Here is a 14,371-nt window from a genome sequence, read left to right as displayed (position 1 = left end):
TGTTACAGATGTCTAGCTTTGTGTTGCCAACCCCAGGCCCTTCCTTCTGGACAACAACCTTGAGAGTTAAAGAGATCCCTAGAATTTATCAAAGGAGGCTGAGGCATAACTTCCCGAGTCCAACCTTGGTGCTAGTTTAAATAAGAAACTTATCCTAAGGAATGTTGTGCATTGTACTATCTACTGCTGAGTGATAACATGTGATACATTGTCTGGGTTTTAATATCAGGCTGTTCTTTTAGGTATGGAGGGTTTTCCCTGGGTGTCAGTAATTCTCAAGCACTTCCTCCAAGTCAAGAAGTTAAGGATGCCATCAAGCAAGTAAAGAAACACTTGAGGCTGGCCAAAGTAAGTATCCATCCTGAGGCATATCAGAAAAATGGGTGTGGAATGCTGGGACATGAGCGGTATGGCCAGGTGGATCTGACTCTAGTAGCTTACTGCTCTGCATGTTTTAAAACGAAGCCATCATCAGCATTCAGTGATTTCAGCCAAATTAGATAAAACTTCTCAGTGTGTATTTAAAAGACTGAACAGGTAGGTCAAGTGTGAATTCAGAGACTGAAAAGTTCTTAAAAGAACTGAATTTATAAAGATAACTAATGGATTGAAAAAAAAAAGCTAGGCTTCAGCCAGACTTTTCTAAGACAATCACTGGCTAAATAGTAAATGAATTATTTTTATTTTCAAGCTGTTGATCTGGTCTTCAGGACCCAGTGAGTGCACTGTCATTTCTTTCTTTCTTTTTCTTTTGTCGGTCGTGGGGCTTAAACTCTGGGCTTGAGTGCTGTCCCTGTGCTCTTCAGCTCAAGGCGAGTGCTCTGCTGCTTGAGCCACAGCACCACTTCTGGTTTTCTGGTGGCTTATTGGAGATAAGAGTTTCATGGACTTTCCTGCCCGGGCTGGCTTTGAACCATGATCCTCAGCTCTCAGCCTCCTCAGTAGCTGGGATTACAGGCATGAGCCACTGGCGCCCAGCTGCCCTATCATTTCTCTGTATACCATGTTTCCCAGTTTGATGTAAGAAGTGACGTGGATTCTGGAATGCTGGTGGCAGTCATAGTCACATAGTCCCATCTGTATAGAGTGTGGTTGTGGTTCTGGGGACAATGCCAGGGGAACGCTGTGAGGAATCCTCATCACCATGTTATATCCAGATACTTATCTTGGGACTTTGAGATGCGGGGTTTCTAGGATTCCCTTGAGACTGATGGCATCTTGGTGGTATCAGCGCTATAGATTTCTGGTTACTTGGTTCTTGGGAGTCATTTATTAATGGATTCAAATTTGATTTTAATGATATTGCAGTGCTGTTGCTCTTCAAAGACTTTTCCTGTTGCCATACCATTGACCCTTATAATCAGAGCTGATTGAGGGTTTTGTCGTTCACAGGACAGTTCTGCAGATCGATTTCTCAGCAGCTTGGGAAGGTTCATGACAGGTCTGGATACCAAAAACAATGTCAAGGTAAATCAGTATCTATGTTCTAGCCTCTTAGTAAAAATAGTCTTTTGTTCCTTGAAGTATCTTCAGCTCATGATCTGATTAATGAAGGTATCCAAGACAGAAAAGAGCAAACTCTGCCAACTATAACAATGAAGCATTACAGTGTGGTAACTAAGAGTATTTTGCTTTGCCACCAGACTTAGTGAGACTTACCAGGCCTTGACTTGTGACTAACCTATTTAAACCTCACAGTTATGAGGATAAATGAGTTCAGGATAAAAATGCTTAATGCAGTGCCAGGCCCGTAAATTCTGCATGCTATCATTTTGCCACAGTGTTTTTGTCACAATATATGACTAGGTTTTCTTTCTGAAGTGTATGTGCATCTTGTACATGTGTACACTCACTTTTTAAGAGTTTGGTTTAGGAGCAAAACATGTACATTGCACCTGGTTTTATTTCAGGTGTGGTTCAATAACAAGGGCTGGCATGCCATCAGCTCTTTCCTGAATGTCATCAACAATGCTATTCTCCGGGCTAACCTGCAGAAGGGAGAGAATCCTAGCCAGTATGGAATCACTGCTTTCAATCACCCCCTGAATCTCACCAAACAGCAGCTCTCAGAGGTGGCTTTGTAAGTATAGCTGTGTGGAAATGAATGGGGCGAGAAGAGGAGAGAGTGCTGGGGGAAGCCTGGAGTATGAGGAGGTAGAGAACAGCTACAAAAAGCTGTATCCTCTAAGTCTGGCTTCATCAGTCTCCACATAGAAAATGGTCAGTTTACAAATTGATTGGTAGGCATTTTTAAACTGTAGAGGAAATGACACAGATATGTAAAAAAACAAACATTATATTTGATGCACTCCTATAAAGTGAGTTAAAAACTGTTATAAAATCCAAAAATAATTCTCACCATTACAACATCATTTAATGTCAGTTTCATTTGTTCTAAAACTTGTATTTTAAACGGAAGCATACATTTGATGGTGTGTGTGTGTGTGTGTGTGTGTGTGTGTGTGTGTGTGTGTAAGTGAAAAAGAGGGTGGGAAAGGATTAAGGAAGGGGAGAGTGAGTTAGAGAGGGAAAGAAGGTAAAACACAGAGAGAGAGCTAGACAGAGAGAGAGGCAGTCTGTAGGAGAAGCAGAAGAAGCAGTTTTTGGAATTTGAGTCCTTGGTTTGAATCTAGCCTCTAAACTTGCTTGATGTTTGATAATAAATGAAGCCATTCTTATAAATTGTCAAGTGCAGTGCCTAGAACAACACTTTAGAACAACACCTATACACAGAACCTGGCATAGCTATTGTTTCTGCTTCACTACTATGGAATGTCAATATAGGATAGTAGGCTCTTTATACTAAGACCCTGGTAAAATTTTAAATGTGTTTGTATGTGATAGCTATGCTATAACCTGTTGTTTTCAAATTTATTCACTGCCATAAGAATGTGTTTATTTGAGTAGGTTCACACTAATATTTCTTCCTTATTTAGTCTTTAAGAAACACAGATCTTTTCATGTGTGAAAATGTACAATTTAGCTTTTACAAGGTCAAGGACTGGTGACAAAATTGTAGAACATGGGCTACTTCTAGGCCTTCTAAGTGGTTTCTTATAGCAGAGTATTATCTTTAACCTCAGAGAAATTGGTTTTATATTTGAATTGTCAGGTTTTTTCAGGGCTTTATTTGCCATTCATGTGACTTGAACTTGGGGCCTGCATGCTTTCCCTGGGCTCTTTTTTTGCATAAGGCTAGCACTCTACCATTTGAGCTAGTGTACCACCTCTGGGTTTTTTTTCCTGTGATTTATTGGAGATAAGAGTCTCATGGACTTTCTTGCCCCGGCTGGCTTTAAACCACAATCCTTAGATCTCAGCCTCCTGAGTAGCTAGGATTACAGGCATGAGCCACCAGCACCTGGCTCAATTGTCAGTTTTTAAAAACTTGAAAATGTCAGAAGACTAAGATCTGAGGATTGTGAGTTGAAGCCAGCCTGGGCAGGAAAGTCCATGAGACTGATCTCCAGTTAGCCACCAGAAAACCAGAAGTGGTGCTGTGGCTATTAGCAGAAAAACTCAGGGATAGCACCTGGGCCCCGAGTTCAAGCCCCATGACCAAAGAAAATAAAAAAATAAAGCCAACAATTGATATTGATCATATTCAATGCTCATATTTAAACATATTGTGTGAACACATATTTTCCCCTGGGTTGGGGTTTAGATTGTGTGTGTGTCTCCTTACATTGTATGACTTCCAACTGATCTAAAGACTCCTCTGATCTTTATTGTCTTTTTCTTTCTAGGATGACCACATCGGTGGATGTCCTTGTGTCCATCTGTGTCATCTTTGCGATGTCTTTTGTCCCAGCCAGCTTTGTTGTGTTCCTAATTCAGGAACGGGTCAGCAAAGCAAAGCATCTGCAGTTCATCAGTGGGGTGAAGCCTGTCATTTACTGGCTCTCCAATTTTGTCTGGGATATGGTGAGGACACATGCCTGTTTGTCCCTGTGAATCTGTATTAGAGCCATGGGTTGATATGGGTAAGACCATCAGTAGGAAGTGTTCCAGTTGGTCTAAAGATGTAGAAAATGGAAAAGAGAGAGGCAGCTGTACACTTCCATACATGGCCTTGGATGCAAAGCTGATTTCACACCAGACATCTGGCTGCACTGTGTACAGCTGTTACCACCACCTCCTAATTTCCCATGCGAAAAATTTCCCAACAAGCATAGAAATGGAAAGACCTTGGTCAAAACTCTAAGCCAATAAATCAGTCTTAACTTCTCTGAAACGTTTTAACTCACAGAGATAAGATATCCATTGCCTTACTAGGAAATTCACCTGTGAATTGAAAACTCCGTATGTTCTACCAACATCTTATTGATCCATTGCAACTATTTTTGTGCCAGTGCACAAATGTTTGGACCAATCTGGAAGACTTCAAAGAATTCTGGGGTTCTAATGATTGCAAAATGATGTTGAACTATGCCTTCCATTCATTCCAGACCACACAAAATAAGTCTAATTCTTAAGTCTAATTCTTTTTCCATTGTGCAACTCATAGGATATTTAAAGACAACTCTCCTCTACGTTGATGAGATGATGTATGAGAATGCACTTTGTGATCTTTATAGCCCTGTACAAGTATGAGCTGTTCAAGATGATGGTGAAGTCTATGCTAATTAGGACAAAGCTTGAAGATTTGCCACTATTCTGATCTGATTGGCCTTCCATGGCCAAGTTCCATCTTGTTAGTGTCCCTTTTGAAAAGCAGAGTCCAGAATTAACCTTGTGTTCAAGCTGCATTCTGAACAGCTACATGTCTAGAGAGCTTTATATAATTCTTTATCCTGTACTTCTCTTTCTGCACCAGGATATTGCATTTTAAAAGGCGCACTGTCTTATTTGCAACTCAGTAATGACCTCAAACCTCCATTTCCTATGAAGGTTGTTTAACTGGGCTTTTTTAATGCTATGCTAATGCATTTTTGAACCTGTATTTATATTTATCCCTGTTAAGCCACATCTTGTTTGGTTTCCATTTATTGTGGTTTTGTTTTGTTTTGATCAAGTAATTACCTGATTCATGTAAAGGGGCCTGAGTGTTTACTATGTGTTTGACTATGCCAGCCATAGTAGATTCGGAGATGAATGATTGCGTCTCTGACCTCAGGGACATCATTTATACTCTCATGTATCAGCTGTCCTTCCTTTTTGAGACTGAGGTTTGCTGTGATCAAGTCCGCATCCAAGCTGTTGATAAACACATTAAGTAGGATTGAGTAGTTAGGGACTGGGGCAGAGTCCTGGGCTATGAAGCTGCAATTCTTCCAGCTGACAAGCTATCATCACCTCCCTGCCTGTGCTTTGTTCTATAGCTGTGAATTCTCATAATTGTTTCATGGTCAAGTCTTTATTTCTCATTTTAATGCCTGAAGGACTGTCAAGACACACTTTAAAATTATTCTCAGTGTGATGAAACAGTCCTGTCATTTGTGTTAGGAGTGCTTACCTCATAAATAGATTGCTTGTGCGATTGAACTTGGGCAGACAATCATATAGCATTAATGATGAAACAGACACAATCATCTTTGGGAAGAATAATGGAAGCTTATTTGCCTCCTGTGAAATTGAAATTACTTTGACTGAGAATCCATCCTTCAGTAAGTTTACTGAGCGTGACACCTTGGCTTAGCTGTGGGAAAGACAGAGAGGGCATGCAGTTTATAAAACCATCCAAGGGTAAAATGCTTGTCAAAATGTATTGTCTAGCATTTTGATGAATAGTTCATGTGGCTTTATTAACCCAAAGTGATTCTCTAATATGTTTATCTGTCCTTTATTTTTGCTTCTTTAAAATATAATTTTATTAAGGTATTGTATAGAAGGATTACCATTTAACAATTCAGGTAATGCATACATTCCTCTTTGAAAAAAAGGAGAAAAAATAATTTTGAGACAAAAGATAGGTGAATTCTTTTGTTTTCAAGTTCATTGTCCTTTTAGTTTTTTTGTTGTTGTTGTTCAGGGATGGTGAAGATGTTGTATGTTTGACTTAGGAGTCAACTTCATTTTCTTGTTCTGTCTTCTAGTGCAATTATGTGGTCCCTGCTACACTGGTCATTATCATCTTCATCTGCTTCCAACAGAAGTCCTATGTGTCCTCCACCAACCTGCCTGTGTTAGCCCTTCTACTTTTGTTATATGGGTAAGCTGCCCCAGGGTGCAGGATCCCACAGTGGGTGAGGCATATGAAACCCAAGGTGAGATGTCTTCCAATGACATTTAACATTGTGCCTCCCCAGGTGGTCCATCACACCTCTCATGTACCCAGCTTCCTTTGTGTTCAAGATCCCCAGCACAGCCTATGTAGTACTCACCAGTGTGAATCTCTTCATCGGCATCAATGGCAGTGTGGCCACTTTTGTGCTGGAGCTCTTCACCAACAACGTGAGTTCTGTAGAAGGAGTACTTCCTGCTCTGCCAGGACGTACCAGAGGATGACTGTGGTTAACTGTGATCTTATTCAATTTGTCTGTGGCATTGAAATTACAAATCACTCTGTCTTCTTTTACATTCTGTCTTCCTGGGTTTGCACAATTCTGTTCTTTTAGGCTGTGCCTTTGTATTTCTCGGCCATACCTTTCATCTCTTGTCGTAGATTCTTTTTAAATAAATGCCTACTCCTTTGTTGCTGTGCTCAGGACTAGATCCTTTTCCATTTTCACTGTCCAATTTAGTCATCATCTCTGGACAACCCAACTTGATTTTTCTTTTTTCAATTTTTTTTATTGTTATTATAAAGGTGATGTACAGAGGGGTTATAGTTATGTAAGTACAGAATACACAGTTACATAAGTAAAGAGTACATTTCTTTTTGGACAGTGATTTTTGTTGTTGTTTAAAATTTTAGAAGGATTTATTTTAGCCTAACAGTGTTAAAGTGGAGAGAGAGGCAGGAAATAAGAAGTATAGACTCGTCTCTTAGTGTCCTATTTTAGTCTCACAGATTGATGTCCCGGCTGTTCCCTTAAACTCTAGTCTCCTAGAGTGTATGCTTCCATTTACATAATTTATAGATGTCACAGATCTTTCCCTTCAGAAGCTAATGTTTTATTTTTCTTGCCATCTCAGATCTAGTGGCCTTGCCATCTGGATAGCTGCCTGTGTTGGCTCCATTGGAGTCATCCTACATGCTTTATTGTTGCTTCTTTCCCATTACAACTGGTCACACCATCAGTTCTTCCAATAACACAAATTCCAATTACAAATAAACAAGGCTTCTTCTTGTTTTCTGTTGTCATTGCCTCTGCCTAAACACCGTGGGTTAGCATCCAGTGTCTTTAAAAAGTACTTTAATAGGTCCTTCCTGGCCAATTTTCACTACACCTCTTCCTCTTGCCCTGAAACTTAAGCTGTATTGTCCCTTAAAACCACCAAACTACTGTGGGCATGAATTGAAATGCCCTTCTATCACAGAGCCTGTAGGAATGTGAAGCTTTTCTGACCTGCACAATAAGATGTGCTCTCTCTCATCTCTGGGGCTCTCAGAGCTGTCAGTTCTTCCTCTAGAACAGCACATACCTAGTTATGTAATCATTTCCTACCTAGATGTTTCTCTTCCTCAGAGTAGAGTCTGTTTATTAACTTTTGCCTCTACTATGCCCTAGCACAAGGTGTCCAACATATTGCCACTCACTCAAGTGCTGGATATTTGGCTACCATTTTCTTGTGGAAAATAATAACAATTATAATAATCATAATAAGTTCTAATGTAACTGAGAAGCCTTTTATTTTGGGAAATTTCCAGAAAAGTCCTGAAACTTGACTCATGCATGAGCCATTTGATTTGAAATGCTAATCAAAAACTTGGTTGTGGATTTTCTTCTGATTAATTGTAGCCTGTGTCTCCAAAGCGTTGTTTGTTTGTTTTGTTGGTCATGGGGCTTAAACTCTGGGCCTGAGCACTGTCACCTCAGCTCTTCAGCTCAAGGCTAGCGCTCTACCACTTGAGCTACAGCACCACTTCTGGTTTTCTAGTGGTTTATTGGAGATAAAAAGTTTCACGGACTTTCTTGCCCGGGATGGCTTTGAACTGCAATCCTCAGATCATAGCCTCCAGAGTAGGTAGGATTACAGGCGTGAGCCACCGGTGCCCAGCTCCCATTGTTCATTTATTTCTCCATAGTCAGCCTGACTCCACATTTCCTAAAAGAACAGAAAAGATCTGGTCTCTGAACTCAGAGGTCCAGTATGTCCACAGGCAATCCGTTTTTCTTCATGCTCCTGTTGTAGACTTTGATAAGACTTAAGTGGACATTGTGAATAATATTCCTTTCCCCTTCCTGTTTACAGAAGCTGAATAACATCAATGACATCTTGAAGTCTGTGTTCCTGATCTTCCCCCACTTCTGCCTGGGGAGAGGGCTCATTGACATGGTGAAAAATCAGGCAATGGCTGATGCTCTGGAAAGATTTGGTGAGTGAAGCAGTGGCTGTAGAAGTCTTTAACAGAGGTGGCACTTTGCAGGGTCCTTCGCACCCTTGACCTCTGTTTGACTAGAGACAGGATGTCCATCCTCACTTCATCTCTGAAGGCTCATGCCAATGTAGCTGGTCCCATGTGGTTCTCATGACATATCCATTTATGGGTTTCTTTGACAAACAGTGCTGAGATAAAAGTGAAAAAATAATAGAAGTAAGGAAAATGCTGGTATTTGCTTGTATCTTGTGCCTATTGGCTGGGTTTGTCAAATCATTGGAAAAGTCAAATCACAGCCTTGGGAATTAGATACAGGCCAGAGAATAGAAAGAAAATATGCATACTTTGACTCTATTAGGAAAATTGTGGGCTTGCAAGTGTGTGGTTGTATATTACCTTTTACATAGTCAATAAAAAGATAATTTACTACAGTTATTCCTACCTTCAGAGTAGCTAAAAGCATTTCTTATTGTTATATTACTATTACTTATCTACCAGCTATTATAGTTAGATGGGCCATGTTATTTAATACATATAGAAGAGGGACTTCTCTTTTACTGAGAGGAGATTATATAAGGAATGTAAGGGATGGTTGTTGAAAGCCAGATGACTTAATTGAGTCACCAGGTTACATTATATGCTACGAAAATAGGTATCTTCTTTGTGTGTTTTAGTGTTTCGTATTATTGAAACATAGAATTTATTAACATACACTAAGAATTTCCCTGGATTATTTACCTTATTTAAAAGGCCAGGCATTGTGATGCTTGCTTGGAATCCTAGGTATCAGAGAGACAAGTCAGGAGGATTGTGGCTAGAGGTGTTTGAGCAAAAAGTTAATGAGATCCCATTCCTTCTCAACCAACAAGTCAGTTAGGGTGGCATATCCCTATATTATATCTTACCTATGCATAGGAGACTTAGGAAGATCATGGCCTGAGGCCAACCTGAGGCAAACAAAAGTCATTAACTCTTATCTGACAAATATCTAAAGCAAAATATAGGGGTAGGAAGAGGCTCAAGTGGTAGAGCACCTGTTCAGCAAGCATTAAGCCTTGAGTTCAAACCCCAGTACTACCAAAAATAAATAAATAAAAGGACTGTTTGGCATGTCTTATTGAAAAGAGAATATTAACCATCTTGCATGAAGTTACAAGTTGGTTCTGAAATACTGATTGATAAAAGGTTGTATATTGAATAAGCATCTATAGGCACTATGGGTAACAGCTACTAGCATCTTTAGGAAATTAGGTGAACTTGACCTCTAATTTGAGGCAGTGACGTGTGCTCTAGTGCCTGTAATTTTGACCAGATCTGTGCATTGTGTCCACCAGGAGAAGATCGCTTTGTGTCACCACTTTCTTGGGATTTGGTGGGGCGGAACCTTTTTGCCATGGCAGTGGAAGGAGTGGTGTTTTTCCTCATTACTGTTCTGATCCAGTACAGATTCTTCATCAGGCCCAGGTGAGGATTTCCTAAATTCCAGTGGAGCACCTGATTGAGGGTCACAGAGGGGAAATTCAGGGAAATACTGGTTAATGCCTGTTGAATTGAGTTAAACTCAAATAATCAAACTGATTATCCTCTTGTGGCCATTCTTAACCCTCAGCCCTGCTCAAATCCGAGAAAGTGTGGCAAGTAGGTTTTGTAAGACTGCTTTAGAGACTGGATTTTTGTCATAAATATAATTCAGATGGTTGATATTTTTTCTTATTCCCCCCCCCCCGCCCCCCACAAGACCTGTGAAGGCAAAGCTCCCTCCTCTGAATGATGAGGATGAAGATGTAAGGCGGGAAAGACAGAGAATCCTGGATGGTGGAGGACAGAATGACATTTTGGAAATCAAGGAACTGACTAAGGTGAGGTTGAGAGTGCAGGCTCTAACAGCTTGTCTTTAGTTGTTTCAGTGTTCTATACTGAGAACTAGCATTTGGATGACTTGCTAAATTAGAAAAAAACAGAAAAAGAAAGGAGTGCTTTCCAAAATGTACCAAACTTCTGTCAATTTAATATTTAATATATACCATAGACATTTCTTCATTTCAGAAATACTATTGGCAATTACTTTGGGAATGTGAATATCCATTCTCAAATTTATTTGTTTCGTGTACTTATATACACACTAATATTGTGTTTTTGGTGATATTGCAAGACTAAGTGTATGAGTTTGAGTTTCATAGTTCAGAATACTGGTATACCTCCATTGCTCAGAAGAAAGGTCTATTTCGGCCTTCTCTAAATGCTTGAACCCCAAAATTCCTTTAAAAAAATAACCATATAAACTGGGTACTGGTGGCTTATACCAGTAATCCTAGCTACTCCGGAGGCTGAGGCATAAGTATTGTGGTTCTAAGCAAACCTGGACATGAAAGTCTGTGAGACTGAACTGGAAGTAGACCTATGGCTCAAGTGGTCGAGCACTAGCCTTGAGCCAAAAAACTCAAGAGACAGTGCTAAGGCCCTTAATTCAAGTCCTAGGACCAAGAAAAAAAAGTGTAATATCATATGGAAATTTAAGGGTATGTATGATATTAGTTAACTAAATGAAAAATTACATCAATTTTAGTGGTGAACCCATCAACATATCACATTTGAGCTTCTGAATCTGTTAGAAGCTAGTTGTCTTACAGACAGTACTCTCACCATATCCACTATGTGACTAAGTCTTACTCATGAGTCTTATGTCATGGACTACAGACCCCTCTTCTGCAGTTGTTTGGGTGAGCTGAGAGTCACCTGAGTGCATGGATTTTTGTGTTTGTTTGTTGCAGATATACAGAAGGAAGAGGAAGCCAGCTGTTGATAGGATTTGTGTTGGCATTCCTCCTGGAGAGGTAAATATACTTTGTCTGCTTTTTGTTTGTCTCCATTAATTCAGACTGTATCTACTCAAACAACAATGTCTCTGAGAGGGGACATAAGCTTTTAGAGGCCTCTCTACTTAGGGCTGTGTAAAGAAGTCAGTTAGGAGAAGATGAGGATTCCATATGTCAAAATGGAACAATTTTGGGTAATCTCAGGCAGTTTAAGGAAAGCCTGCACATCTAATTTTATATTTGTGATCTATTTGAGATTCAAATAGGCTTTCTTTTAAGTTTTTTTTCTCCTTTTTCAGTTGTTTTTGTTCCTTCATGCCCGTTAATCAGAGGTAGCATAATTTGATTGGTTGATTTACATCATTGTTTTCCACATATTAATGTTGGTCTCAACCTGATTACTCAATATTTATAAATATAACCACCTATAATATGGTTTATTCAGAGGAGGCAACAATGCTTGATAAGAAATGTATTCATTACCTTGCTCATATAACTGTAACCCCTCTGTATAGTATTTTCACAATAAAAAACTTAGTTAAAAATATGGTTTATTATAAAATGCATGTTTAGATATTTTTATAATGTCTTGAAACCAAGGAGATATTTGACTTGTCATTGATATTTATTAATATTATTTTTGAGGCCTGGTATTGGTGGTTCATGTAAAGGCTGAGATCTAAGGATCATAGATCAAAGACAGCCAGGAAAGACAAATCTGAGAGACTCTTATCACCAGGTCACCAGCAGAAATCTGGCAGTAGTGGTGTGACTTAAAATGGCAGAGCACCAGCCTTGAGCGGAAAAATGCTAAGCAAAAGTAAGGCTCTAAGTTCAAGCCCTAGCACTGACATACAAACACATAAAGTATGTTTTGAGGATTACATCATATAAAAAAACAAGCTTAGATGGCTACTGTACAGGATCACTCATATTTAGACTTAGTTGTTGACCTAGGCAACTAACCTAGTCTTGATTTTCCAGTGCTTTGGACTCCTGGGAGTGAATGGTGCTGGGAAATCATCAACTTTCAAGATGTTAACTGGAGACACCACTGTAACCAGAGGTGATGCTTTTCTTAACAAAAACAGGTGAGTAAGAAGTAGTCTGTACTTTCCTACAATGACTCATTTTTCTAAGTGTGAGGAAATACATCATTATTTTTCTGACTATAGAAGTACTATTTAGAGATCATAGAATTATTCAAGTAAAATAGAATTATTAAAGTAAAAGTCACTTCTAATTTGACTATAAAAAAGCATTATTTAAATTTCCTTTCAGCCTCATTTTACTATTCAAGTATAATGTAATAGTCTTATTCAGGTATACTTTACATAAATATGATTTATTCTTCCAAAGAATAAATTCAAAAATTTTTAGTAAATCCAAGTATTGTACAATCATCATCACAGTTCAATTTTGGAACTTTCACATCATTCCAAATCTTTCTTTCCACAATCTCAATACATCATATATTTGAGATCATACTGTATATTGTTTTAAAATTAGCTTTTATTGCTAATTAGTATATTATTTCCAATGGGTTACATATTTTAAGATGCAGAATCTTAATGTATCTAAAACGCCCCTATGTCTGTGTAATTGATTTCTTTTTATAGATATTGGAGACTTCTTCCTTTCCAGTTTTCATTATGTAAATTTGTCCTTATGCAGGTGTTATTATTTCCTCTGAGAAAATTTCTGGGAGGGAAAAGGGAATATACTTGCCAGACCTTCCTTACTAAAGCTGCTGATTGATGAGGCCAACAGTAGTCCATTTTCTGAGGCTGTACAGGTCACTCAGCAGTCTGATTATTTTTGAGGCTGCAGCCACACGTTAGGGACCAGTTAGGTAATGTTATACTGAGTACTCTAAAACATGTGGGACTTCTCTAGGCTTTGTTATGTCGATAAAGGTCCAAAGTGGCGATTTTCAAACTTTGCTGAGCATGACCCATGTAGGAAATGCAACTTACATTTTCAGTGCAGTGCGTGCACAGACACATGAATATACATCATTTAATACAAAGTTTCACAAAATACTATTGTTAAGATCTGGTTATTCTCTGATAATTTCTTAGTTTATTCTACTCACTGCCACATAAAATTGCTAGTCATGATCTACTAAATTGACTTCACAATGCACTAATGAGAGCTGATTTGCTATTGGAAACATTGACTGGGGTTAGCCAGTAATATTGAAGAGCAAGGAACTTTATGTATTCATCAAGTCTCCTCTTTGGTCCCTTCCCAGTTTTGTGTTTTTTTTTTTTTTTTTTTTTTTTCTGTAGTGATCTACAGTAGTCTTAAGAGAACAGACATTCTGGGACTAGTGTTGTTTACCCAGGCTTGTTTCTAGCTCCCAGGAACACATTGTAATGGCAGTAATAACTGGTCCAAACTAATGTTTGTCCAAGTGACTGGTTCTAAGGACCATCTTGGGCAGTGTAGCTGTGAGGTCTTGGCACAGTTTTCATTGGTATCCAATCTGTGTGGAAAAGGCTGGCCTTGGGAATTCTGGATAGAAAGGCAGGCAGCAATTACTGCTGCTAACAGGCCAAGTTCATCACTTTTTGGAGGAGGCTGAAGTGCTCACACATTATTAAGGATTTTTATAACCAAGTTGGCTACCCAAGACCCTAAAACTCACCCAAGCAATATATGTAGATATATTTGTTGTTGTTGTTACCCTGTTGTCAGAGAGTCTGTGATACAAAAAACAAACAAACAAAAAACCCTCTTAAGAACTGAGAAGGTGTCTGGGCTGGGTATTCAGGACTGGGAGGTCTGAAGGCAGCAAGCTCATCACAGTATATAGTTGAGTAGTAAGTAGTATGAGTATATAGTATGAGTAGCAGAAAGCAGCAGGTGCTTATGCCCAGAATTTTTGGACATTCTCATGGTACAAATGGGTCACAAAGACTTTTTAGAAGCCAAAAGGCACTTGGTATATAAAATTGAATCATAGGGTCAATTCTGGGATGGAGGTTTAAGTGTTGAAACTCCTGTATAGTTCATATTGTTGGTATCATATGCTTCAAGTAGCAGAGACAAGCATTTTGAAATAGAGAGCTGAGCCTGCAGGTTGAAGTGTTGGGAGAGTCAATATAATTAGAGGCCAGACCCCAGA

General features: G+C 39.0%; 1 protein-coding gene across 2 annotated transcripts in view; it reads left to right on the top strand.

The window, feature by feature from the left end:
* The window catches only part of Abca1 (ATP binding cassette subfamily A member 1), a 103,094-nt gene that overhangs the window by 81,554 nt on the left and 7,169 nt on the right, over nucleotides 1–14,371 (top strand). For both annotated transcript variants that reach the window (XM_042698565.1, XM_042698573.1), the window contains exons 33-43: nucleotides 243–348; nucleotides 1,393–1,467; nucleotides 1,911–2,080; nucleotides 3,747–3,924; nucleotides 6,036–6,151; nucleotides 6,249–6,393; nucleotides 8,299–8,422; nucleotides 9,760–9,889; nucleotides 10,164–10,284; nucleotides 11,197–11,259; nucleotides 12,226–12,332. In XM_042698565.1, coding sequence (XP_042554499.1) covers nucleotides 243–348; nucleotides 1,393–1,467; nucleotides 1,911–2,080; nucleotides 3,747–3,924; nucleotides 6,036–6,151; nucleotides 6,249–6,393; nucleotides 8,299–8,422; nucleotides 9,760–9,889; nucleotides 10,164–10,284; nucleotides 11,197–11,259; nucleotides 12,226–12,332 — 1,335 coding nt within the window. The remainder of the gene's footprint in view (nucleotides 1–242; nucleotides 349–1,392; nucleotides 1,468–1,910; nucleotides 2,081–3,746; nucleotides 3,925–6,035; nucleotides 6,152–6,248; nucleotides 6,394–8,298; nucleotides 8,423–9,759; nucleotides 9,890–10,163; nucleotides 10,285–11,196; nucleotides 11,260–12,225; nucleotides 12,333–14,371) is intronic.

The sequence above is a fragment of the Dipodomys spectabilis genome, unplaced genomic scaffold (genome assembly GCF_019054845.1).
Source record: "Dipodomys spectabilis isolate Male_0828 unplaced genomic scaffold, ASM1905484v1 ptg000006l, whole genome shotgun sequence".
Taxonomy (NCBI): Eukaryota; Metazoa; Chordata; class Mammalia; order Rodentia; family Heteromyidae; genus Dipodomys; species Dipodomys spectabilis.
Note: the sequence above shows the minus strand (reverse complement) of the source record. Positions and strands in the feature narration are given on the sequence as shown.